General features: G+C 42.8%; 2 protein-coding genes across 2 annotated transcripts; one reads left to right on the top strand and one right to left on the bottom strand.

The window, feature by feature from the left end:
* Positions 1-5,783: 5,783 nt before the first annotated feature.
* THPO (thrombopoietin) lies at positions 5,784-17,086 on the top strand. Its single transcript, XM_070754247.1, has 6 exons — positions 5,784-5,797; positions 5,863-6,152; positions 9,385-9,512; positions 11,278-11,364; positions 12,614-12,778; positions 15,899-17,086. Exons 1-6 carry the CDS (start codon positions 5,784-5,786, stop codon positions 16,076-16,078), a joined length of 864 nt encoding a protein of 287 aa, XP_070610348.1. The 3' UTR covers positions 16,079-17,086.
* On the bottom strand, positions 17,086-27,251 carry POLR2H (RNA polymerase II, I and III subunit H). Its single transcript, XM_070753739.1, has 5 exons — positions 26,719-27,251; positions 24,727-24,810; positions 21,859-21,952; positions 20,163-20,246; positions 17,086-18,313 (listed from the first exon to the last, which is right to left on the bottom strand). Exons 1-5 carry the CDS (start codon positions 26,789-26,791, stop codon positions 18,196-18,198), a joined length of 453 nt encoding a protein of 150 aa, XP_070609840.1. The 5' UTR covers positions 26,792-27,251; the 3' UTR covers positions 17,086-18,195.
* Positions 27,252-27,989: the final 738 nt, after the last annotated feature.

Below are 27,989 nucleotides of genomic sequence, written 5' to 3'. Positions count from 1 at the left end.
CACGTATTATTATTATTATTATTATTATTATTATTATTATTAATTAGATTTGTATGCCGCCCCTCTCTGTAGACTCGGGGCGGCTCACAGCACACAATAAGACAATTCATAACAAATCTAATAAATTTAAAAAACATTTTAAAAAAACCCATTATTAAACCAGACATACACACAGACACACCATACATAAATTATATAGGCCAGGGGGGGGAGGGGGAATGCCTCAATTCCCCCATGCCTAACGGCAGAGGTGAGTTTTAAGGAGTTTATGGAAGGCAAGGAGGGTGGGGGCAGTTCTAATCTCTGGGGGAAGCTGGTTCCAGAGAGTCGGGGCCGCCACAGAGAAGGCTCTTCCCCTGGGACCCACCAGATGACATTGTTTAGTTGACAGGATCCTGAGAAGGCCAACTCTGTGTGACCTAATCAGTCACTGGAATTCGTGCGGCAGAAGGCCATCCCAGAGATATACTATACATGTGCATTTTGTTTTTGTTGTCTAAATGTAGAACCTTACTTTTTTCACCATTGAATTTCATTTTGTTAGATAGTGCCCATTGTTTATGTTTGTCAAGTTTGTATTTGTCCCCTATGACAACCATTAAGTGGTGTACCTCATGATTCTTGACAAGCATATATGTTCTTTTATGTACATTGAGAGTATCTGCACCAAAGACAAATTCCTTGTGAGTCCAATCACACTTGGCCAATAAAGAATTCTATTCTATTCTAATAAGATTGGGGAACATTACAGTTTTCTAATTGAACCACAGCTGGAGGATTTTTAAAAAAAAATGAGAATGGAAAATGATTAAAGGAGTGCTTGCCTCAACTTTTCATGAAATCGCTGTGTGCAAATGGGAGCTTAATTTATTCAAGATTACGTTTCAATTTGAAAGGAAAATGCCCCTCGTTTAAACTGGAAAACGAATTTTGTATTTGCCAAAACAAGAAAACAAATGAACATAAGGAAAGTGTTTGATGGAATGATATACTTCAACTTTATATATATTTTTAATTTTTCCCTTCTTCTGTAAATGTATTAGTATTGTTATGTGTATGTGTTTCTCTTTCTTTTTTTGTTGCTGTTTGTATGTATGTTTTGTTTTCTTTTAAACTTTTAAATTTCAATAAAAATTATTTTCTAAAAAAATAAACTGGAACCAGTGATGGCCTCACTTGAAAAAAACTGTTCCTTTGCTGCCCTCTGCTGCCTGTCCTTTGGCACTGCAGATCAGATTAAACGTTTTGCTGCCTTGCCATGCAAGAAAGAGCAGGCTACAGGGAGTGCTCGATTTTAGCGACCGAAATTGGGATTTTCAACTCCCTTTGGTAAGGGATGCAGTGCCCCCTAGCTACCATGGATAGTTTCATGTATGGTTGGTTCGGTTGTGTGCTTGTTTTTTATAATAAGGGTTCTTTTAACATTAGATTTCTACGTTATGTATTGTTGTTGTGAGCCGCTCTGAGTCCTGGGAGATGGGTGGCATACAAATCTAATTTTTTATATTATTATTATTATTATTATTATTATTATTATTATTATTATTATTATTATTATTATTATTATTATTATTATTATAGAAACATAGAAACAAAGAAACATAGAAGTCTGACGGCAGAAAAAGACCTCAGGGTCCATCTAGTCTGCCCTTATTACTATTTCCTGTATTTAATCTTAGGATGGATCTAAGTTTATCCCAGGCATGTTTAAATTCAGTTCCTGTGGATTTACCACCCACGCCTGCTGGAAGTTTGTTCCAAGCATCTACTACTCTTTCAGTGAAATAATATTTTCTCATGTTGCTTTTGATCTTTCCCCCAACTAACTTCAGATTGTGTCCCCTTGTCCTTGTGTTCACTTTCCTATTGAAAACACTTCTCTCCTGGACCTTATTTAACCCTTTAACATATTTAAATGTTTTCGATCATGTCCCCCCTTTTCCTTCTGTCCTCCAGACTATACAGATTGAGTTCATGAAGTCTTTCCTGATACGTTTTATGCTTAAGACCTTCCACCATTCTTGTAGCCCGTCTTTGGACCCGTTCAATTTTGTCAATATCTTTTTTGTAGGTGAGGTCTCCAGAACTGAACACAGTATTATTCCAAATGTGGTCTCACCAGCACTCTATATAGCGGGATCACACTCTCCCTCTTCCTGCTTGTTATACCTCTAGCTATGCAGCCAAGCACCTTACTTGCTTTTCCTGTCACCTGACTGCACTGTTATTATTATATTGTTATTGTTATTGTTACTAATACTACCACGGTTCCATTGAAATCAATGTAACTTTTATATTTGTTAAATTCTCTTGCAGTCAGTTAGCCCAACGGTGAGCGGATCATGGCAAGTTGTTGCATTCTGTACGTACCTAAAGATTTGTATGACCGCCCGTCTTGAACGCAACTCTGGGCAGCTCACAACAATAAAACCAATAACAGTAGGATTTTAAAAAATATTATTATTATTATTGCTTCTTGTCCTGCCCTCAGGTGCTTTGGCGAATAGCCAAATAGGGTTAATGATAAGGAAGGTCAATCCTGAGCAGCTGAGCACCTGCCAGAATCCCTCCGGGTCATGTGAGAGGATATTCACCGGTCATAATGGGATTTCCGAGCAATGCATGGGCTTTGGCGTGAAATCAGCTTGTTTCCAGCTGCAGGAAGCTGGTTAGCGGCTCCATTCCTGTGAAGTTCTTTGGAAATTATGACCTAACAGTGGGTCGGCAAAGCTGGCTGAGGAATTCTGGGAGCTGGCGTCCACCTATCTTAGATTGCCAAAGTTGGAGATGACCAATAGGGGGTGTTCTGTCGAGCTCTCTGGTAGAATCCTCCCAAAAATGCACAGATACAATTTCAGACACACACACGTTTGAAAATTCAAAACAATGTTCTTTATACCGAAAATGCAAATAAACAGAGCACTCTTTTTGTATAGCAAAGAGCACTTGTCTCCAAACAAACTGGTAATTTGTACAAGTCCCTTATCAGTTCTGTGATACTTAGCTTGCAGCTGTGAGGCAATTCACAGTCCTTCTTCTTTCACAAAGTGACACACACTTTGCTCTGGGTTAGTTTCAAAGCGGGGAAAAATCAGCACACAAAAATCAAAGTCAGCAAAGCAGTCATGAAACACAACGATCAGATAATTCTCCACAATGGCCAAACCCACAGGCTGCTCTTTATAGCAGCCTCACTAATGACCACAGCCCCACCCAACCACAGGTGGCCTCATTTTCTTTGATAATAATCTCTCAGTTGTTGTTGCCTATGCATCGCTCTCCGCATGCGTGGCTGTATCATTAACTTTTGTTCTGAATCCAAGGAGGAGCTAGATAATTGATCTCCTTCTGAGCTGTCTGCCCCACTCTCCTCCTCCCTGTCACTCATGTCTTCTTGGTCAGAGGAGCCTTCATCAGCAGATTCCACCGGGGGCAAAACAGGCCTGCAGCATGTGGATGTCTCCCCCACATCCACAGTCCTTGGGGCAGGAGCTGGCCCAGAGCTAACCACAACAGGGGGGCTTTTCCGTGGACAGACGGATGCGCAGTCCCAGTTGGAAAAATTGGGATGCGCACTCAGCCCACATGAGATGTTGCTTCTGTCCGTGCGCAGGAAGCGAAATCTCATGTGCGGACGCTCGCATAGATTTTGGTGATTTTTCCCCATTTTTTTTTTACTTCCGTGCATGCGCGGAAGCAAAATGATCGAAACATTTAAATATATTAAAGGGTTAAATAAGGTCCAGGAGGAAAGTGTTTTTAATAGGAAAGTGAACACAAGAACAAGGGGACACAATCTGAAGTTAGTTGGGGGAAAGATCAAAAGCAACATGAGAAAATATTATTTTACTGAAAGAGTAGTAGATTCTTGGAACAAACTTCCAGCAGACGTGGTAGATAAATCCACAGTGACTGAATTTAAACATGCCTGGGATAAACATATATCCATCCTAAGGTAAAATACAGAAAATAGTATAAGGGCAGACTAGATGGACCATGAGGACTTTTTCTGCCGTCAGTCTTCTATGTTTCTATGTTTCTAAAAATATCGGCGAAAATTGCCAAACTCTCGCTTGCGGCATGTCCTCACACCAATGTCACTTTCAGCGCATGGACAGGAGCTGAATCTCAACTTGATGCATGCCCGCGCCCACACCAGCCAGTGAAGGACGGCATTTTTTTTTTTACTACTGCACTATGGGCATGGCTTATTTTGTGGGTGTGGCTTGCTGGCCATGTGACCAGGCGGGAGTGGCTTGATGAGCATGTGACCAGGGGGTAGCTTAAAGGTCAAGTGACTGGCTTAAAGGTGGCCGACTTGATGTCACTCACTTCAAGGGTTAGGGTTAGGGTGCCTGGCCTCTCCTCGCCTCAAAGAGATTCAATTTCCCTCTCTATTCACTATTACTGAACATCCAAAATATACTATTTAATTCTATGTATATATATATGCCCTGTGTGCACATACATATTACACACAGACACAGAAAAATATACGTTGTCTACTATATAAACTGTATGTGTATGTAGACACACACACATACATGCACAGCTCTTCTAAAATTATACACATTCAACCTCATTTACTGCAATAGGAAAAACGTACCCAGATCCCAGAAGGGAAAAGCATACGCACCAAAGATAGATTCCTTGTGTGTCCCATCACACTTGGCCAATAAAGAATTCTATTCTATTCTGTTCTGTTCTACTCTACTCTATTCTATTCTATTCTATTCTAATCTTTTCTTTTATGTACACTGAGAGCATATGCACCAAGACAAATTCCTTGTGTGTCCCATCACACTTGGCCAATAAAGAATTCTATTCTATTCTATTCTATTCCATTCTACTCCATTCTATTCTATTCTATTCTTTTCTTTTATATACACTGAGAGCATATGCACCAAGACAAATTCCTTGTGTGTCCCATCACACTTGGCCAATAAAGAATTCTATTCTATTCTATTCTACTCCATTCTATTCTATTCTATTCTATTCTAATCTTTTCTTTTATATACACTGAGAGCATATGCACCAAGACAAATTCCTTGTGTGTCCCATCACACTTGGCCAATAAAGAATTCTATTCTATTCTATTCTATTCCATTCCACTCCACTCCACTCCATTCTATTCTAATCTTTTCTTTTATATACACTGAGAGCATATGCACCAAGACAAATTCCTTGTGTGTCCCATCACACTTGGCCAATAAAGAATTCTATTCTATTCTATTCTGTTCTGTTCCGTTCCATTCCATTCCATTCTACTCTACTCTACTCTACTCTATTCCATTCTATTCTTTTATGTACACTGAGAGCATATGCACCAAGACAAATTCCTTGTGTGTCCCATCACACTTGGCCAATAAAGAATTCTATTCTATTCTATTCTATTCTATTCCATTCCATTCCACTCCACTCCATTCTATTCTATTCTAATCTTTTCTTTTATATACACTGAGAGCATATGCACCAAGACAAATTCCTTGTGTGTCCCATCACACTTGGCCAATAAAGAATTCTATTCTATTCTATTCCGTTCCGTTCCATTCCATTCCACTCTATTCTATTCCATTCCATTCCATTCTATTCTTTTATGTACACTGAGAGCATATGCACCAAGACAAATTCCTTGTGTGTCCCATCACACTTGGCCAATAAAAAATTCTATTCCATTCCATTCCACTCCACTCCACTCTACTCTACTCCATTCCATTCCATAATTTAATTCACATTTGGTCTTTAACCATCTCTTTTGTGCAAAAGTCTGGCTGTAACCAGCGATGGGCTCCTATGGGTAGGGTCATTATTACGGTTATTATCACAGTTATTATTCCCCCAAATCTCTCTGCCTTTCTGCAGGGACCTGGGGGCTGCAGGGCAGTGCCTGGAAGCCTTTGAGGCTGGAACGTGCTTGCAAGATCCCTGCGGATGGCTTCTCCTGGCTTCCTCGCCTGGGCTGCCCTCCTCCATCAGCTCTGAGCCAAGACGGAAATATCTGGAAGTGAGAAGTTTTCCTGATGGCCGGCCGTGTTCCCTTCTCCAGTGCGTTGGCCCAGAGGTCAGCACTACCAGTAGCAGCAGCAGCAACACAACAGGAAGCGACACAACCCCGACTTGGAAACGCTGGGAATTACGCAGCAGAGTGCCTGGCAAGAGGAGCCAACAAACCTCAGGGCTCTCCCCTCCGTGCAGCACTGCACACTCGCTGGCTTGCGCATGGTCTAGTCGTCTTCAATGGATGCCGGGCAGGAGCTGGAGACCAGATGTTGTCCCCCAGCGGAGCGAGGAGGTGACCCGATGGACAGAAGGGCATGGAGTTGAACCGTGAGTGCCAGCCTGGAAGGAGAGGGCAGGGCAGGGCACCCCAAAGCCAGGGATCCTTGGTCCTCTCTGAACATGGTTGGTTTAGAATAGAATAGAATAGAATAGAATTTTATTGGCCAAGTGTGATTGGACACACAAGGAATAGAATAGAATATCAGATTTGGAAGGGACCTTGGAGGTCTTCTAGTCCAACCCCCTGCTTGGGCAGCAAACCCTGCACTACTTCAGACAAATGGTTATCCAACATCTTCTTAAAAACTTCCAGTGTTGGAGGATTCACCACTTTTGGAGGCAAGCTGTTCCATGATTAATTGTTCTAACTGTCAGGAAATTTCTCCTTAGTTCTAAGTTGCTTCTCTCCTTGTTTAGTTTCCACCCATTGCTTCTTGTTCTACCCTCAGGTGTTTTGGAAAATAGGTTAACTCAGTGTTTTCCAACCTTGGCAACTTGAAGATATCTGGACTTCAACTCCCAAAATTCCCCAGCCAGCGTTTGCTGGCTGGGGAATTCTGGGAGTTGAAGTCCAAATATCTTCAAGTTGCCAAGGTTGGGAAACACTGGGTTAACTCCTCCTTCTTTGTGGCAACCACTGAGATATTGGAAGACTGCTATCCTGTCTCCCCTGGTCCTTCTTTTCATTAAACCAGCCATGCCCAGTTCTTACAACTTTTCTGCATATATTATAGCCTCCAGCCCCCTAATCACCTTTGTTGCTCTTCTCTGCATTCTTTCTAAACACCCTTTTTGCATCGTGGCGACCAAAACTGAATGTGGTATTCCAAGTGTGGCCTTACCAAGGCCTTATAAACTGGTATTAACACTTCATGTGATCTTGATTCTCTCCCTCTGTTAATGCAGCCTAGAACTGTGTTGGCTTTTTTGGCAGCTGCTGCACACAACTGGCTCATATTTAAATGGTTGTCCACTAGGAGTCCAAGGTCCCTCTCACAGTTACTACTGTTGAGCAAGGTACCACATATATTGTACCTGTGAGTTTTATTTGACTGAATACAACTTGGCTAGCCAGAAAGGAGGAGGAAGGTAGGGGAACGAAAGGGTCTATGGCCACCCTTAGTCCCAAGCAGATGGGAGGGTGTTCATTGCTGGAACTGGGCATGGCTAGTTTAATGAAAAGAAGGACCAGGGGAGACAGGATAGCAGTGTTCCAATATCTCAGGGGTTGCCACAAAGAAGAAGGAGTCAAACTATTCTCCGAAGCACCTGAGTATAGAACAAGAAGCAATGGGTGGAAACTAAACAAGAGGAGAAGCAACTTAGAAATAAGGAGACATTTCCTGACAGTTAGAAAAAATAACCAGTGGAACAGCTTGCCTCCAAAAATTGTGAATGCTCCAACACTGGAAGTTTTTAAGAAGATGCTGCATAGCCATTTGTCTGGTAAATCCACAGTCACTGAATTTAAACATGCCTGGGATAAACACAGATCCATCCTAAGATAAAATACAGGAAATAGTACAAGGGCAGACTAGATGGACCACGAGGTCTTTTTCTGCCGTCAATGTTCTACGTTTCTATGTTTCTAACTAGTGTAGGGTTTCCTGGCTAAGCAGGGGATTGGACTAGATGACCTCCAAGGTCTCTTTCGACTCTGTTGTTGTTGTTGTTGTTGTTGTTCTTATTCTTATTGTTATCATCATCATCATCATCATCATCATCATCAAAATACACTAATACATAGCAAACAAGATTGATATGCTGGATTTTGTATCACAATATCACAAGTCGAACACTTCCCAAGCATCTAGGACTGTGTGATGTATTTTTATGTGATGCGAACAGACCCAAGTATGGGGCACGTTTGCAACTGACAGGTCGTGATTTTGTCAATGTTTACTGTTTTCAAATACTGGCTGAAGCCTTTTGGCACAGCACCCAATTACTACTGTGACCACCATTATTATTATTATTATTATTATTATTATTATTATTATTATTATTATTATTACTTCAACAATACAACATAGCAAATGAGATCACTATGCTGGATTTTGTATTTCATCACCAGTCGGGCGCTTCCCAAGCACCTAGGACTGCGTGATGTAGCGGCGAATTATGTTTGCCGATCTCAGTAAAGTGGCCTTTTGCAATTGACAGATGGAGATTTTGTCAATTCCAATGGTTTTCAAATGTCCACCGAGATCCTTTGGCACTGCGGCCAGAGTGGCAAGGACCAGTGGGACCACTTTCACTGGCTTATGCCAGAGTAATTGCATTATTATTATTATTATTATTATTATTATTATTATTATTATTATTATTATCAACCATACAACACAGCAAATGAGATCACTATGCTGGATTTCGTGTTTCATCACCAGTCGGGCGCTTCCCAAGCACCTAGGACTGCGTGATGTAGCGGCGAATTATGTTTGCCGATCCCAGTAAAGTGGCCTTTTGCAATTGACAGATGGAGATTTTGTCAATTCCAATGGTTTTCAAATGTCCACCGAGATCCTTTGGCACTGCGGCCAGAGTGGCAAGGACCAGTGGGACCACTTTCACTGGCTTATGCCAGAGTAATTGCATTATTATTATTATTATTATTATTATTATTATTATTATTATTATTATCCATACAACACAGCAAATGAGATCATTATGCTGCATTTCGTATTTCATCCCCAGTCGGGCGCTTCCCAAGCACCTAGGACTGCATGATGTAGCGGCGAATTATGTTTGTCGATCCCAGTAAAGTGGCCTTTTGCAATTGACAGATGGAGATTTTGTCAATTCCGAGATCTTTTGGCACTGCGCCCAGCGTGCTAAGGATGATGATGATGATGAAAAAACAATGAAAATCAGACAAAGGTCAGTTGTGGTGTTATCGTAAGAAGACCATCTATTGATGGAAGCCACCAACAAAGTGTATCTTCTAATAATTCAATGTAAACTCGTGACTGTTTGCCCCTGTACATTTTAGCTACTTGTGGAATCGGGCACAAGCCTTTCTGTTTTGTGAGCGTGACCCCCATCAAACTCTAGCAGAAGATCCGTTAGTGAGTCCTTCCTCTGGTCTGTGTCCTTTGTCTCCTCCAGGGCTGCTGGTCTGTGTTGTATTCCTGTTCCAGATGAGACTCTCTGGGATGTGGCCCACGGAGCTTGTATGTGACAGGCGGCTGATCCAGAAATACGTGGCTGACGCTGTGGAAATGGAAGAAACGTTGGTGAGAAAGCAGCTGTCCAAGGGCACCGAGTTCGAAGGGAACTAGTTGCTCCTTCTTAGCCTGTTTCAGATGCTTTGGGGACTAGAATCACAGAGATGGAAGGGACCTTATAGGTCATCTAGTCCAATCCCCTGATCAAGCAGGAGACCCTATACCAGGAGTGTCAAACTCAAGGCCCGTGGGCCACATCCGGCCCACCAGGTGCTTAGATCTGGCCTGCAGGGCTGCCCTGGATTATCTATCTATCTATCTATCTATCTATCTATCTATCTATCTATCTATCTATCTATCTATCTATCTATCATCTATCTATCTATCTATCTATCTATCTTTCTATCTACCTATCTACCTATCTACCTATCTACCTATCTATCTTTCTATCTATCTTTCTTTCTATCTATCTATCTTTCTATCTATTATCTATCTATCTATCTATCTATCTATCTATCTATCTTTCTATCTATCTATCTTTCTATCTATCTATCTATCTTTCTATCTATCTATCTATCTATCTATCTATCTATCTATCTATCTATCTATCTATCTATCTATCTATCTATCTATCTATTAGATTTGTATGCTGCCCCTCTCCGCAGACTCGGGGCGGCTAACAACAATAGTAAAACAGCATATGACAAATCTAATATTTAAAATAGTTTTAAAAAACCCGTATTAAAAACAAAACACACAAACATACCATGCATAAATTGTATAGGCCCAGGGGGAAGGAATATCTCAATTCCCCCATGACTGACGACAGAGGTGGGTTTTAAGGAGCTTACGAAAGGCAAGGAGGGTGGGAGCAATTATGATCTCTGGAGGGGGATGATTCCAGAGGATCGGGGCCGCCACAGAGAAGGCTCTCCCCCTGGGCCACACCAACCGACATTGTTTTGTCGACGGGACCCAGAGAAGGCCAACTCTGTGGGACCTAATCGTTCACTGGGATTTGTGCGGCAGAAGGCGGTCCCGGAGATATTCTGGTCCAATTCCATGAAGGGCTTTATCGGTCATAACCAACACTTTGAATTGTGACCGAAAATTGATCGGCAACCAATGCAGACTGCGGAGTGTTGGTGTAACATGGGCATACCTGGGGAATGGCATACCAAGTTAACGTTCATATCAGATAGCATCGTAATCATATTAATATTATTGAAACGCCTTCTGCCGCACGAATCCCAGCGACCGGTTAGGTCCCACAGAGTGGGCCTTCTCCAGGTCCCATCAACAAAACAATGTCGTTTGGCGGGGCCCAGGGGAAGAGCCTTCTCTGTGGCAGCCCCGACCCTCTGGAACCAACTCCCCCCGGAGATTAGAATTGCCCCCACCCTCCTCGCCTTTCGTAAGCTCCTAAAAACCCACCTCTGCCGTCAGGCATGGGGGAACTGAGATATTCTTTCCCCCTAGGCCTTTACAATTTATGCATGGTAAGTTTGTTTGTATGTATGTTTGGTTTTAGAAATAAGGGTTTTTTAGCTGTTTTAGTATTGGATTTACATGTTGTTTTTATTCTGTTGTTAGCCGCCCCGAGTCTGCGGAGAGGGGCGGCATACAAATCCAATAAATAAATAAATTATTAATTGGATTCATATTATTGCTCTGTTTTTGTACTTGCCCCGAGTCCTTGGAGAGGGGCGGCATACAAAATCCAATTAAACGAATGAATGAAAGAATGAATGAAAGAATGAATGAAAGAAAGGCAGAAGTGAAATTTAGCCAGTCTCGAATTGATTTCTCTTCCGCTTTTATCCTGTTTTTGCAGAGCCAATGTGAAGAACTTCCTTTGCTCCTGGAACCTGTGCATTTACCCTTGGTGGGATTCAACCTTAGGTTGTGGAAAACAAAGACGGTAAGAACGTAGGCTATATGGATGTTATGGTTCTTTGGGCTGCATTGTCTGGGCCGCAAAGGTACTTTTCCAAAAGGCAACTGACTTTCTTCTGTGTTTTTTATCCTTGAAAACATTTTACTTCTCATCCAAGAAGCTTCTTCAGTTCTGACTGAATGGTAGGAATGGAAGGATTTATATTCTTTGCAGTCCTATAGTTGTTAGCAGATATGGCTTGCAGCTGGTACAGGCACTCTATAGAGCAGTGTTTCTCAACCTTGGCAGGTTGAAGATGTGTAGACTTCAACTCCCAGAATTCCCCAGCCAACAACACTGGCTGGAGAATTGTGGGAGTTGAAGTCCCAACATCTTCAAACTGCCAAGGTTGAGAAACACTGCTATAGGGTGTTAGCAAAAAGTTCAGAAGAGAAGGATTTAGGGGTAGTGATTTCTGACAGTCTCAAAATGGGTGAACAGTGCAGTCAGGCAGTAGGGAAAGCAAGTAGGATGCTTGGCTGCATAGTTAGAGGTATCACAAGCAGGAAGATGGAGATTGTGATCCCGCTATATAGAGCGCTGATGAGACCCCATTTAGAATCCTGTGTTCAGTTCTGGAGACCTCACCTACAAAAAGATATGGATCAAATTGAACGGGTCCAAAGACGGGCTACAAAAATAGCGGAAGGTCTTAAACATAAAATTTATCAGGAAAGACTTCATGAACTCCATCTGTATAGTATGGAGGACAGAAGAGAAAGGGGAGATGTGATCGAAACATTTAAACATGTTAAAGGGTTCAATAAGGTTCAGGGGGGAAGTGTTTTTAATAGGAAAGCGAACACAAGAACAAGGGGGCACAATCTGAGGTTAGTTGGAGGAAAGATCAGAAGCAATGTGAGAAAAAATTATTTTACTGAAAGACTAGTAGATCCTTGGAACAAACTTCCAGCAGACGTGGTTGGTAAATCCACAGTAACTGAATTTAAACATGCCTGGGATAAACATATATCCATTGTAAGATAAAATACAGGAAATAGTATAAGGGCAGACTAGATGGACCATGAGGTCTTTTTCTGCCATCAATCTTCTATGTTTTTATGGTAGTAAAACTGAAGATGTGTGCGCAACTGTGCATGAGTGATGGGTATATGCCCCCCCCAATGAAATTTGGCTTCTGCGCATGCACAGGAGTTGAAGTCCACCCCTCTTAAATTTGCTAAGGTTGCAACACAGTGTCCCTGAGATGGCACAATTACCGATTCTGTTTCAGAATGAAGTCAAGACACAGGAAATTCACCAAGCGCTGATCAAACTGATGGAGGGCATAGCCGCAGCCCAGCGATTGACCAACGCGACCTGCGTCCTGGTACGTCTTCAGCAGCTTTATGAGAAAGCCAACTTCTTCCTTCTGCATGTAAGGAGCTTCCAAGGGCAGGTGAGCCAAGCCCAGAATTGGTGGGAGCGGGTGGGACTGGTCTCTGAAGAAGCCACAGCATCATACGAGAAAGAGAATTCTATAGGGAATTAGAGCAGGGATCTCACACTCAATTTCATTGAGGGGCGCATTAGTGTTGTGTTTGGCCTGGGTGTTGGTGGGAGGGGGGGACAGGCGTGGCTGAGATAGGTATGGCCAGCTTGAGGTCACTTGTGTCAGGGGCACCTGTGAGGGCCAAGTGCTAAGGCAGGACCTTCAGGACCACAGACCTTCCGTCATTTTCATTATAATCTTCCTTCCTGCCTCCCACCCCTCTCTCCTTCCTTCCTTCCCTTCCCTCTCCTTCCTTCCCTCTTCCCTTCCTTCCCTTCCTCCCTTCATTCCTTTTCTTCCTTCTCTCCCTTCCTTTCCTTTCCATTGTTCCCTTCCTTCCTTCCCTCCCTCTTTCTTTCCTTCCCTCCCTCTCCTTTGTTCCTTTCCTCCCTTCTTCATTCATTTGTTCCTTTCCCTCCCTCCTTCTCTCCCTTCCTTCCTTCCCTTCCTTTTCTTTTTCCTTCCCTCTTCCCTCTTCCTTTTTCCTTCCCCCCTTTCCTTAGTTTTCCTTCCTTGCTCTCTTCCTCTCTTTCTTTCTTTTTCTTTCCCTTTCTCTTTCCCTGTCCCCTTTTGCATGCTCAATTTATTTTATTTATTTATTTTATTTATTTATTTATTAGATTTGTATGCCGCCCCTCTCCGTAGACTCAGGGCGGCTAACAACAATAATAAAACAGCATATGGCAAATCTAATATTTAAAATAACTAAAAACTCTTATTAAAAGCCAAACATATACACAAACATACCATGCATAAATTGTATAGGCCTGGGGGGGAAGGAATATCTCAATTCCCCCGTGCCTGACGACAGAGGTGGATTTTAAGGAGCTTATGAAAGGCGAGGAGGGTGGGGGCAATTCTAATCTCTGGGGGAAGCTGGTTCCAGAGGGTCAGGGCCGCCACAGAGAAGGCTCTTCCCTTGGGACCCGCCAGACGATATTGTTTAGTCGACGGGACCCAGAGAAGGCCTACTCTGGGGGACCTAACTGGTCGCTGGGATTCGTACGGCAGAAGGCGGTCCCGGAGATATTCTGGTCCGGTGCCATGAAGGGCTTTATAGGTCAAAACCAACACTTTGAATTGTGATGGGAAACTGATCGGCAAGCAATGCAGACTGCGGAGTGTTGGTGTAACATGGGCATACCTGGGGAAGCCCATGATTGCTCTCGCAATACAAAAAGAGGAAACATTTCTCCTCGTTTTCTTTTTAGTTTCTTTTGCTAGCAGGGGGCAGGGCGCACATGTGACCTCCCTGAGCTCAATTTTGGCTAGCAGGGGCACCACAGGGCTGGTCCTTTGCTGCTTCCAAGGTGACTCCACAAGCCAGATCTCAGCATCCCGTGGGCCAGATCCAATCCATGGGCCCTTTTCCCTCCGACACCCCTGATTTAGATAATGCAGAGAATTATGTAAAGCAAAACCAGGCATCGGTGTATTTGATGAATGCATGAAAAGTCAGGCTTAAATAAACCACGCCTGAAAATAAATTGGATGGCAGCTAATGAGTCAACATTGAACAGGAAGAATGGGTGGACAGTTCTCCTGAACTATTTAATGCAGTGCTTCTCAATTATTTTCCGCTAGCCCCCCCCCCAGTAAAAAGTAAACATTTCATGCCCTCCCAACTCTACTGGCCATCTGGTGGGACCCAGGGGAAGAACCTTCTCTGTGGTGGCCCCGGCCCTCTGGAATCAGCTCCTCCCAGGGATTAGGACCGCCCCACCCTCCTTGCCTTTCGAAAATTCCTGAAGACCCACCTTTGTCGCCAGGCATGGGAAAACTGATATACCCCTAGCTATTATGGTTTATGTAGTCTGTTAGGTTGTGTGATTGCTTTTCTTTTTATAATAAGGGTTTTAAATTGTTTTTAATATTAGATTTGTACATGGTGTATCGTTGTTGTGAGCTGCCCCGAGTCTTCAGAGAGGGGTGGCATACAAATCTAATAAATTATTATTATTATTATTATTATTATTATTATTATTATTATTATTATTATTATTATTATTATGTCAATACAACACAGCAAACAAGATCACTATGCTGGATTTCGTATTTCATCCCGTCGGGCACTTCCCAAGCACCTACGACTGCGTGATGTAGCGTCGAATTATGTTTGCTGACCCCAGTAAAGCGGCCTTTTGCAATTGACAGATGGAGATTTTGTCAATTCCGATGGTTTTCAAATGTCCGCCGAGATCCTTTGGCACTGCGCCCAGTGTGCCAAGGACCACTGGGACCACTTTCACTGGCTTATGCCAGTCGTTGCATTATCATCATCAATAATAAGTTATTATTATTATTACTGGGACAATTGTGCAATATTTGGCATGTTTTTGCTGAAAAAGCTCAAGCGACTTATTAGTGTGATTGGGGTGCAATGTGTTTAAGTGATGCCTTAATTTATTTGGCTTCATGCTGTCCGCTGCCAACATTTTTAGACACAGTAAACATACCGGTTTTTCTCCTCTCCCACAGTAGTCACAGTGAAGCCAAGCGCTACATATGCTTCGCCATCCTACTTTCAGCGGCAAAAAAAGCATGTTCCCCAGGGGTCATGCCCCCCACCCCTGGAATTGCTCCGCGCCCTCCTAGGGGGCCCGCCCTACTATTTGAGAAATACTATTCTAACCACATGAAGGTTGCTTGGTAGATGGTCTGACTGGTTTCTTCCAGGGGGAGATTCCCTTAACCACCGCTACCAATGCGCTGTGTGCGCAGCTTCAGGTCTATTGCGTGCGCGCGACCCATCGTGTTTTTGCTTCTGCACATGCATGGGAAGCAAAATCTCACAAGGGACGTGCGTGTGCAATTTCGGTGACTTTTTTTTGCTTCCACGCATTCTATTGCGTGCGCGCCCCCTCACGAGATATTCCGCGCATTCTATTGCGTGCGCGCCCCCTCACGAGATATTGCTTCCTGCGCATGCTCATAAGCTGGGACGTGCACACAAGAGAAAATGTGCAGTCCAACGCTCGCTACCGCTGCGCCGTCCTCATGCAATACTTGTTTCTTCTCTTTTTGTAGGAACGAAGCGTAACTACACAGCCGGAAAACGTCCCCAAACTGATTTCGACGAGAAGTCTTAGGACTGTCTTCTGGACCTACGTACAGCTTTTGCAAGGACAATTGAACTTCCTGTTCTATGACCTCCGGGAAGACGCCTGTACGGAGGACCATCAACCTGGGGTCGCCGTTTTTCCTTAGCACCTTGGCCACATCAAGCGGGCACTGACTGACCCTTCAGATTGGCTGGCCAGAGACACCTTACAAGTGCAGCTATTGGAGGGGGGAAATAGCCATCTGGACACGGGGCTGACCGAGCCCTCAACGTGGGGAGGGCTGGTACTACAAGGTGGGGGAATGGAGAAAAAGAGGAGGGGGCGTTGTGTTATCTCTGGAAATCACTGTTGGACAGCATCTGGTGCGCCCCAGTGCTCCGTTCCGGTAAGGAATTCTGGGATATATGCGCAGCTGCACGCCCCCGCCTGAGATTTGGCTTCTGCACATGCACACCAAACAAAATCTCGTGTGAGGAGGTGCGAGCAAGATTTCGGCAATTTTTGCCGATTTTTTTTTGCTTCTGCACATGTGCAGAAATATCGGTGAAAATTGCCAAAATCTTGCTCCTGCACGCATCCTGAGATTTCACTTGCTGCGCATGCGCGCAAGCCAAATTTCACGCCGATGCGCCCATTGAGCGCCCGTGACAGCTTTGGAGGTAGGAGGTAAGGCGCGCAACCCTTCGCTCCTGGAGATCCCAATTCTCTCCATCAAGTACCAGTTTGCTCCAGATGCCTGCAAAAAACTTAAGAAACCAAACTCAAGGCTTACGGAATTGGGCAAGTCTGGCTCTACTGCCTAAAATGGAACCCAAAACGTCAACATCTTTCTGGTGGGTGTTATCCCGGAATAAGCAGCTCCAATGAACTTCTTAAAATATTCATGACTAGGAGAGCCAGGGGTAGAAAGGTCAGCCAATAGACCTAGCAACTCACGTCAGCCAATGGGAGCTAACTACTGAATCTGTGCAGAGAATCGAAACTGAGAAACCTAAGGTTGGGTGTGACTCCAGTCTCTACTCTGCATTCTGAACTAGAAGCTGCTTGTCTTTTACCTTTTAACTGTTGCTATATGGAAGGAGAACTCTGCTAATGGTATTGTATATATATATGTGTGTGTTTATAAAGAAGTTATTGAATCTAACCGAGTCATTTGTGCGCGCTTCTGGTTTTATTTTACAACAAACTTTAACAGAACTCTACCAAAACTCAATGAAAAAGTTGAGGGCCTTCGGCCCATTTTATTTGACCAATTCCAGGCCATCAAGTCAGAATCAGCAGAGGGACCCCATTAATATCTCTTGTGTAAACCAACTTATTCGTAATGAAGGTGATTCTCTTATTAAATAGTTATGAAGGATGAAGAAGATATTTGGGCTTTATAAGGGCCCATTATTATTACGGTTGTTGTTGTTATTATTATTTCAACAATACAACACAGCAAACGAGATCCCTATGCTGGATTTCATGAGGCAGGATCAGATTCATGGATGACAAGTGTATCAGTGGTTATTGAAACGGATGTCCATGTGCCACCTCTATGTTGGTTGAGGCAGGCAGGGTTCCCTTTGGGTACCATTTGTTGGGGGTCAGGGAAAAGGGAGGGTTTTGCCTTTTCCTTCTGCTCAAGATCCCCATGGACAATTGGTGGGCCACTGTGTGACACAGAACGCTGGACTCGATGGGCTTTGGCCCGATTCAGCATGGCTCTTCTTAGGTTCTTATGTTCTAAAGAGATACAGAAGCTTCTTCTGGTACATAGCCCAGACAATCATAAAAATCCCTAAAAAACATTTATTTGAGTTTTTTAAAAAAAGAATATAGATTATGCCTATAGGAGTTAGGTTCAGGAGTTAACTTCTTTTGCTTTGCGATTTAGACCAAAACATTATTTTAAAAAATAAAGCCCAGTTTACCAGAAACGTCAGTGTTGCTTTTGTAGAAAAATACACTGTAAAACAGACCACCTCGTCAAAAGCGTATAGTTTTCGGCACCAGGAAGTAACACTCTTCAGCTTTCAAAGGGATGTTGCCATGTAGCCTGGCAGCTTCTTCTTAAAACCATGAAGGGCCCTGGGAAAATGCCATGGGGAAAACAAATTATCCATGCAGGGGCTGCTGAGACGGTGGAGAACATCAGAAGGATGCTTCGAATTCGTTGCCCAACGCTTCTGAAGCAGAGGAACCAACGGAGCTGTGTGGTTTTCGGAAATGTTCCACGGTGCTCATCGAGCCTCCCACCATTTGGTGGCAGAAGCTGCTTCAGAAGGCTAATTTCTTCATCAGAAGGTAGACCCTTGAATCCACTTCAAAGCCGTGCAGATTGTTGGCATCTCCCTGGAGTCTCATGAGGAGGCCGCCGTAGGAGACGTAGGCAGAGCTGGACGAACGGAGAGAGAGAGAGAGAAGGATGAGATGGAAGAACGGCACCCGTCTTGCAATTGCAAAGAGATTAAATGTCCTGAACCGGTCAAACTGCCGGTGCTTCTAGAGTGGTGCTTCTCAACCCTGACTGCTTGAAGATGTGTGTGGACTTCAACTCCCAGAATTCCCCAGCTGGGGAATTCTAACAATTGAAGTCCACACATCTTCAAGCTACCAAGATTGAGAACAGGGTGTCCAGGGGGAAAGCATTTTGAAATTCCCTGACATTTTCCCTGTAATTTGCGATCTAGTTAAGGTGTGGTCATAGATGACGTCATACCAAACGGCTAACCAATCGCTAGCTGAGGAAGCAAGTTGTTGCCAGTTATGCTCATTTTTGCTTGACTCTGCCAGGCAGTGCGATCCATTTTACGTGATTTTTCCCTGACTTTTAAATATTTAAATATTTTATTAAATTTTATTTTATTTAATTTATTTATTTATTATATTTATTTATTTATTTATTTATTTATTTATTTATTATTTAGATTTGTATGCCGCCCCTCTCCGCAGACTCGGGGCGGCTCACAGCAAAAAACAACAAATCATGACAAATCCAAATAAATTTAAAAGATTTAAAAAGATTTAAAAAGAACCCCATTTACTAACATACACACACACAAACATACCATGCATAAATTAGACATGCCCGGGAGAGGTGTTTCAGTTCCCCCATGTCTGACGACAAAGGTGGGTTTTAAGGAGTTTACGGAAGGCGGGGAGAGTAGGGGCAGTTCTAATCTCTGGGGGGAGTTGGTTCCAGAGAGTCGGGGCCGCCACAGAGAAGGCTCTTCCCCTGGGGCCCGCCAACCGACATTGTTTAGTTGTTTATTTATTTATTTGTTTGTTTATTGATTGATTTATTGGATTTGTATGCCGCCCCTCTCCGCAGACTCGGGGCGGCTAACAACAATGATAAAAAACAACATGTAACAATCCAATTAATAAAACAACTAAAAACCCTTATAGTAAAATCATACATACACACAAACATTCCAAGCATAACTTGTAATGGCCATGGGGAAAAGAATATCTTAACTCCCCCATGCTTGGCGATAAAGGTGGGTCTTGAGTAATTTGCGAAAGACAAGGAGGGTGGGGGCCGTTCTAATCTCTGAGGGGAGTTGATTCCAGAGGGCCGGGGCCGCCACAGAGAAGGCTCTTCCCCTGTTTGGTCAGCGGGACCCGGAGAAGGCCAACTCTGTGGGACCTTATCGGCTGCTGGGATTCGTGCGGTAGAAGGCGGTTCCGGATGTATTCTGGCCCAATGACATGTAGGGCTATAAAGGTCATTACCAACACTTTGAATTGTGACCGGAAACCGATCGGCAGCCAGTGCAGGCCACGGAGTGTTGCAGAAACGTGGGCAAAATCTAGGAAGCCCCACGATGGCTCTCGTGGCCGCGTTCTGCTTGATCTGAAGTTTCCGAACACTCTTCAAAGGTAGCCCCATGTAGAGAGCGTTGCAGTAACCGAACCTCGAGGTGATGAGGACATGAGTGACTGTGAGCAATGACTCCCTGTCCAAATAGGGCCGCAACTGGTGCACCAGGTGAACCTGGGCAAACGCCCTCCTTGCCACAGCCGAAAGATGATGTTCCAAAGTCAGCTGTGGATCGAGGATTGTTTTTTTCCCCTGATTTATTCCGGGTTTTTTTTTCAGAAATTCTCTGATAATTCCCTGATATTTCCCGAACCGCCGATTTCCCTGAAGAGCTTAGAAAAAGCTACAGAGTATAAGGTGCGCCCAAATTTTCAGCCTCTTTTAGGGGGAAAAATACAGTGTTTCAGAAAAGGACACTTACAGGCGCGTGGCTGCTTCCGTTGATGTCTCGTCGCCCTCAATCCTGTATACCTTCCCATACATCACGTATTCAAACTGGTCCGCCCTGTGGATAAGAAGACCCAGTCAAAGAAGGGAACAAACATTAAAATACCAGAAACACCAAAAACGAAGGACCGCGTTCCGCATCAATCCAAAATTCAAGGCTTCCCTCTATGACATACAGAAATCAAAGTATTCTTTGAGGAAGAGCAAAAAAATCCCTAGGAGTTGAATTCTTATGTTATCATTCTATGGCTCTGCACATTTACGACTGGATTACACAGAGTCCTTGAGTTACGACCACCACTGAAGTCAACATTCATATTGCTAAGTGAAAGACTTAAGTGAGTTTTGTCCCACTTTATCACCTTTCTTAAGTGAATCACTGCATTTGTTGTTAGTAACATGGTTGTTAAGTGAATCTGGATTTCCCCATTGCCTTGGCTTGTCAGAAGGTCGCAAAAGGGATACTGTAACCGTGATAAATATGAATCAGTTGCCAACAGTCTGAATTTTGATCATCAATGGTTGTAAATGTGAAAAACGGTCATAAGTCACTTCTTTTCCAGTGATGTTGTAACTTGAACAGTAACTAAATGAAATGTTGTAAGTCGAGGACTACCTATATTTCAGGTTCTATTGTCGTTCATTGTGATCGAGTAATGGAACTCAAGCACATCATTAAGCACAACTAAACAAGGAGAAGCAACTTAGAACTAAGGAGAAATTTCCTGACAGTCAGAACAGTTGATCAGTGGAACAGCTTGCCTCCAGAAGTTTTGAATGCCCCAACACTGGACGTTTTTAAGAAGATGTTGGATAACCATCTGTCAGAGGTAGTGTAGGGTCTCCTGCCTAAGCAGGGGGTTGGACTAGAAGATCAGCAAGGTCCTTTCCAACTCTGTTGTTGTTATTATTATTATGGGACTGGAGGTTAAAACACATGAAAAATCATTACAGGAACTGGGTAGATCTAGTTTAATGAAAAGAAGGACCAGGGGAGATATGATAGCAGTGTTCCAATATCTCAGGGGCTGCCACAAAAAAGGAGTCAAGCTATTCTCCAAAACACCTGAGGGTAGAACAAGAAGCAATGGGTGGCAACTAAACAAGGAGAGAAGTAACTTAGAACTAAAGAGACATTTCCTGAACAATTAATCCATGGAACAGCTTGCCTCCAGAAGTTGTGGATGCTCCAACACTGGAAGTTTTTAAGAAGATGTTGGATAACCATCTGTCTATAGTGTAGAGTTTCATGCCTAAGCAGGGGTTGGACTAGAAGACCTCAAGGTCCCTTCCAATATTCTATTCTACTCTATTCTATTTCTACTCTACTCTATTCCATTCCCAGCTTGACCTACCTCACAGGATTGCCATGAAGATTTGAGGTAGAGGAGGGGAAGGCATACATTTTCAAACTAGCCTGACATCCTAGAATCATGGTAATATTTGTTCCTCTACATCAGAGGTCTCCAAACTAGGCAACCTTAAGACTCGTGGATTTCAACTCCCAGAATTCTCCAGCCAGCGAGGGAGAAGCCCCTTATGATTACTTTAGACTAGATTTAAAAACTCAAAGTTTGGATGAGACCGAAAAAAAATTAGATCTGTGACAACCGCTGTATTTTCTTTACACTGGCCTCCACCCTGGGCTCTGCAGAAAAGGCTTTGGTCACCTGGAGGGTCTATCATCTGTAGGATTATATTCGCCGTCATCCAACGTCCCATCTTCGTACAGAGTGCTGGCTATCACAAGGCGGAATTTGTCTCCTGCAATGCAAGAAATGATAAAAACATTAGAGGTGAAATACAAAATGCAAAAGAAAAAAAAAAAGAAAAAATTGTCTATGAATCAGACTCTCCAGATTTAATCCTCAGTGGAGGAAATGTGGAAGTCCAGGTATGTTAAGGTCCCTAATAACATTTGGGGAAAATCCCAGTGTAGGACTTGAAAAGAATTGTGCACGAATGACCAGAATAGGGTTTTCTTGAGTTAAACACCTCAAGAAACATTGGAAGACAAACCCCGGAATCTATTACTTGACATAACACTTATTTACTGCATATGGAAATGCTAGATCTGATCAGGGTTTTCTAAATAGGACTTGGCATGCTTTATTGTGTCAAGTCTCTTTGATTTGTTATTACATTTATTAATTTTTATGCCACCGATCTTCCCTTACTAGGGATCCTGGGCAGCTTTAATTCATGATTCAATGCATCACTACTCAGTTACTCATCCCAGTGACCAGTTAGGTCCCACAGAGTTGGCCTTCTCCGGATCCCGTCGACTAAACAATGCCGTCTGGCGGGACCCAGGGGAAGAGCCTTCTCTGTGGTGGCCCCACACTCTGGAACCAACTCCCCCCAGAGATCAGAGTTGCCCCCATCCCCCTTGCCTTTCGTAAGCTCCTTAAAAACCGCCTCTGTTGTCCCCCATGACTTATAAAATTTATGCTTGGTATGTCTGTATGTATGATTGGTTTCTCAAATTAGGGTTTCTTAATTTAACTTAAACTTAAATATTAGATTTGTTTATATTGTCTTATTATTGTTGTGAGCCGCCCCGAGTCTACGGAGAGGGGCGGCATACAAATCTAATAAATAAGTAAGTAAGTACCGTAAGTAAGTAAGTAAATAACGCAAACCTAGAATATTCTAATTCAGTGATGGCAAATCTTTTCGGCACCAAGTACCCAAACTGGAACTCATATGCATATATGCACACGTTGGAGCACCAGAAACCCAAAGACCAGCTGGCCGGTGTGCACATGCCTTTTTTTGGAGCATTTTTTGGGCTGTTTTCAGGCACTCAAGCACCCACGAAGACCAACTGGCTGGCGCTCATCAGAAGAGCAGCTGGCGACAGTGAGCGTGCCCACATAGAGGGCTCTGCATGCCACCTCTGGCACGTGTGTCATAGGTTCACCATCATGGCTATAGATGTTGCTATTGTTCTTCTAATAATAAGCAAAAATATTTACGAAGTGTCCTTGGTGCTTTTAAACAGGGTGTCCAGGGGGAAAGCATTTTGAAATTCCCTGATATTTCCCTGGCATTTCCCTGTAACTTGAAATCTAGTTAAGGTGTGGTTGCAGATGAAGTCATACCAAATGGCTAAGCCATGGAGAAATATCAGTAGCTGTGGAAGCAAGTTGTTGCCACAGTTATGTTCATTTTTGCTTGACTCTGCCAGGCAGCGCAATCCGGGTTTTTTTAATATGATTTCCCCTGACTTTTAAACATTTTAATACAGTTTGTCCCCCCCTCGATTTATTATTATTATTATTATTATTATTATTATTATTATTATTATTATTATTAATTAGATTTGTATGCCGCCCCTCTCCGTAGACTCGGGGTGGCTCACAACAGTGATAAAAACAATACATGGTAACAAATCTAATAATTAAAATCTAAAATAGCAGTTTTACATTAAAAAGTCTAAAAAGAAAAGGGAAAAAAACCCCCAATAGATAAAATAGATACACACAGTCATATCATGCACATATTCCGTTTTGTTCACGAATTCCCTGATAATTCCCTGATATTTCCAGAACCACCGATAATTCCCCGATTTTCCTGTTTTCCAGGTTTGCTGGATACCGTTTAAAGCTTTGTTGTTTGCCCTCAAGATAAATCATTTATCTTTTACATACCATTTAAGAAAAAGGAAACAGACACAAACACACCCTTTTCAGCAGCCAACTCCCAAATAAGTGGGGATTAACCCCAAGCCACCAAGCAAAAACGAATGCCCTAATTAAGGAACTCCCAAGGAGAAAGCCACACCTCATCAACAGGATATTGTCTTATTAACAAAGAATAAAGCAAGCTACTGTATATAAAGATTATACAGTGTACTGTATATTGAGATTGGATCAACATTTCTCATCTGTAGCTCTTCACACGGTCACTCATGCCCTTATTACGGCTCAACTACTGCAATGAGCTCTACATGGGGATACCCCTGAAAAACGTTTGGAGACTTAGTCCAGAATGCAGCCGGGCAAGCTGTTGTGGTTGCACCTAGGTACACCCACATCACACCAACTCTCCGCAAGCTTGCACTGGCTCCCAATCAGTCTCCAGACACAATTCAAGGCGTTGGTCATCACCTATAAAGCCCTACATTGCTTAGGGCCAGACTATCTTCGAGACCACCTCCTATTGTATTTTTTTTGTTTTTATTTGTTGTAAGCTGCCGAGAGTACTTGAGGAGTTGGGCGGCATATAAATTAGATTAATAAACAAACAAAAAAAACAAACAAACAAACAATAAAGCAAGCTACTGTATATAAACAAATAATAAAGCAAGCTACTGTATATAAACGAAAAATAAACTCCACTCTGAATAGTACTGATGGTGTTACTTAGTTGGATAATGAAAAGTTTGCAAACAATCAAGCTCAGAGAGCACCAAAACTTCACATTTCAACCTGAGGTACATATATCAGTGAAAATCTTATGTTGCAGGGGGAAAAAAACACCATCCAAATGTATTTAATAAGGATATAGGAATTCAAGAAACATTGCTAGCTTACCGAGATCGACTGGATAGATCTGTACATTCACATCGAGGATCAGATCCATTTTGAAGGACTCGCTCTCACAGTGCAGCCGGGAAACTAAAGATATACCAGGATATTAGTGGTAGAAAGGTAAAATCTTGAAGAAAGATGTTTAAATGTCACTCAAAAAGTGTGTGAGGCTTATGGGAAAGTCTCCAGTTCATCCAAATTTTCTACGGCGTGCTGAAAATTCTTCAACACTGTTGAACTGAATAATATATATGTGTGTGTGTGTGTAACATATTTTTGCTGAATTGAAAATGAAGGGAGACTAGTATAGATCTATTTCGAGGTTGTTTCCCGTCCTTTGACAGAAAAAACCCCACACACATATATATATGGTTATATATTTTTGCTGATAAGTGAAAAGGAAGGTTCGATAGAAAATCAACCAATATATATATAATTATGGGTTTTTAGCTTTTTTAAATATTAGATTTGTATTTTACATTGTTTTTACTATTGCTCTGAACTGCCCCGAGTCTGCGGAGAGGGGCGGCATTCTAATTAATTAATTAATTAAATACATAAATATATACATAAATAAAATATATAATTTTTATGCTCAAAACAACCCTGTGAGGCAGGCTACACCAAGAATCAGAAAATATTCTACGCGTTGTGCTGCATAAATGAAGCCAGTCCCTGTCCCCCCCAAATCTCCTGTATTTCCAGAATGTATTTGCCCCAAAAGTCATGTTTTTCCAAACTTGAGTTGCGTTCACGGGGGGAGGGGGGGATTTCACAGACAACGAACCCATCAACAACTTCCCCATTTAGATTAGATTATTTATTAGAGTTGGAAGGTACTCATAGGTCATCTAGTCCAACCCCCGTGATCAAGCAGGAATCCCTACACCATTTCGGATGATTTTTAAAGCACTTGCAACTTCAATTTGCAATAGCAGCTCGCCTCCAATTGAAAAATCGAGAGATGCGACGCTCTCCTTTGGAGGACCTGCGGCTGCACACAGGGTATCCAGGGAGAAAGCATTTTGAAATTCCCTGACATTTCCCTGTAACTTGCGATTTAGTTAAGATGACGTCATAGCAAATGGCTAAGCCGTGGAGAAATATCGGTAGCTGAGGAAGCAAGTTGTTGCCACAGTTATGTTCATTTTTGCTTGACTCTGCCAGGAAGCAGGATCCTGGCAATTTTTACATGATTTTTCCCTGACTTTTAAATATTTAAATATGCTAAAGGGTTAAATAAGGTTCAGGAGGGGCGTGTTTTTAATAGGAAAGTGAACCCAAGAATAAGTGGGCACAATCTGAGGTTAGCTGGGGGAAAGATCAGAAGCAACGTGAGAAAATATTATTTTCCTGAAATAGTAGATGCTTGGAACAAACTTCCAGCAGACGTGATTGGTAAATCCAGTCACTGAATTTAAACATGCCTGGGATAAACATATATCCATCCTAAGATAAAATACAAATTTATTTATTTATTTATTTATTTGATTTTTATGCCGCCCTTCTCCTTAGACTCAGGGTGGCTTACAACATGTTAGCAATAGCACTTTTTAACAGAGCTAGGCTATTGCCCCCACAGTCCGGGTCCTCATTTTACCCACCTCGGAAGGATGGAAGGCTGAGTCAACCTTGAGCCGGTGATGAGATTTCAACCACTGACCTTCAGATCTTCAGTCAAAATACAATATAGGGGCAGACTAGATGGACCATGAGATCTTTTTCTGCCATCAATCATCTATGTTTCTATGTTTAATAGTTTGTTCCCCCCCCCAATCTATTCAAGTTTTTTCCTGATAATTAATAAATAAATTCCCTGATAATTCCCTGGACACCCTGTGCTCAGCAGCGTGAAAGCCTGTCCTACCTCACAGGGCTGTTGTTGGGGGATGAAGGGAGAGACGGGGCAGAACCACTTAGGCCTCTTGGGAAGCCCAACGGAGGGATAATTGGGGGAGGAAGAAAGGGAAGGAAGGAAGGCGAGCGGAGCCCCACCCCGGTCGAATTTCTTGCCCTCGGGGTCGATATCCTTCACGTCGAAGATGTCTTCGAAGAGGATGCCCGCCATGTCGACGAGGAAGAGAAGGCCGAACGAAAAGATTCAAAAGCAAGGGAGGGCAGAGCCGAGTGTCGCCCCAGCCCTCTGCTAGGAGCCAGAGCCGGTCACACAATTCCACGCGACCGCACGTGAAGCATCCACACGTTCCAGACGATGCGTGAAACGCCGGGAAATTCGCGCTCTTCCGCTTCCGGCGCAGGCGCCCGATGATGACATCGGAGGACCGAAGTCGCCTCAGCCGCCATGTTGTTCCCGGGAGAAAAGGCCGTGAAGGGAGGGGCGGAAAGGAGGAAATAAAAAAAAACGAACAGCGCTTTAACACTGTCAAACTATTTACTAAGTCTGCACTGCTACTAGTTTTTTTCCCATTGTTCCTATCACCCATTTCCTCCCACATGACTGTAACTTGTTCCTTGCATCCTTAAGAGTATTAATATTGTCTCCTCATTGCTTATTTGACTCCTATGACAATCATTAAGAGTTGTAATTCATGATTCTTGACAAATGTATCTTTTTCTTTTATATACGTACACTAACAGCTTATGCACCAAGACAAATTCCTTGGTGTCCAATCACACTTGGCCAATAAAATATTCTATTCTATTCCTATTCTATTCTTCTCTATTCTATTCTTCTCTATTCTATTCTTCTCTATTCTATTCTATTCTAATTCTATTATTGTATTGTTATATCTTACATATATCTTAGGTACTTGACAAAACAAGTAAATAAATAAAAAATGCTGTTATCGCTGCAAAGTAGCCCTCAACTTTAGACCACAACTGAGTCCCCAAACTTCTGTTGCTAACCAAGACAGTCATTCAGTGAATTTTGACCCATTTTACCACCTTTTTTTGCCACAGTGGTGAAGCGAACCAGCATAGGTGTTAAATGAGTCATACGCTTGGTAAGGGAATTCCGGCTTCCCCATTGATTTTGCTTGTCAGAATGTCACAAAAAGGGATCACATGACAAATCCCCACCCCACATTGCAACCTTTATAAATATGAATTGCCAAGCATCCAAAGTTTGATCATGTGGGATGCTGCAATGGTCCTAAGTCACTTTTTTCCAATGCCATTGTAACTTTGAATGGTCACTAAATGGAACTGTTGTAACTCGAGGACTACCCAGCTGAAGCCTCCTCCAAATCTCTTCTGGCAGGTCATTCATTCCTGACAGGCCAGGAATAAATCAGAATCGGAAT

The sequence above is a fragment of the Erythrolamprus reginae genome, chromosome 5 (assembly GCF_031021105.1).
Source record: "Erythrolamprus reginae isolate rEryReg1 chromosome 5, rEryReg1.hap1, whole genome shotgun sequence".
NCBI classification, from domain to species: Eukaryota; Metazoa; Chordata; class Lepidosauria; order Squamata; family Dipsadidae; genus Erythrolamprus; species Erythrolamprus reginae.
This window is presented reverse-complemented; position numbering and strand designations above follow the sequence as displayed.

Coding starts and splice junctions, on each gene's coding strand:
- POLR2H (XM_070753739.1), bottom strand. CDS start 26,791: ATGGCGGGCATCCTCTTCGAAGACATCTTCGACGTGAAGGATATCGAC. Junction 24,811..26,718: donor GGGCAAGAAATTCGACCGGG/GTGGGGCTCCGC, acceptor GTATATCTTTAG/TTTCCCGGCTGCACTGTGAG. Junction 21,953..24,726: donor GATCTATCCAGTCGATCTCG/GTAAGCTAGCAA, acceptor CTTGCATTGCAG/GAGACAAATTCCGCCTTGTG.
- THPO (XM_070754247.1), top strand. Junction 9,513..11,277: donor TGGAAATGGAAGAAACGTTG/GTGAGAAAGCAG, acceptor CTGTTTTTGCAG/AGCCAATGTGAAGAACTTCC. Junction 12,779..15,898: donor TAAGGAGCTTCCAAGGGCAG/GTGAGCCAAGCC, acceptor CTCTTTTTGTAG/GAACGAAGCGTAACTACACA.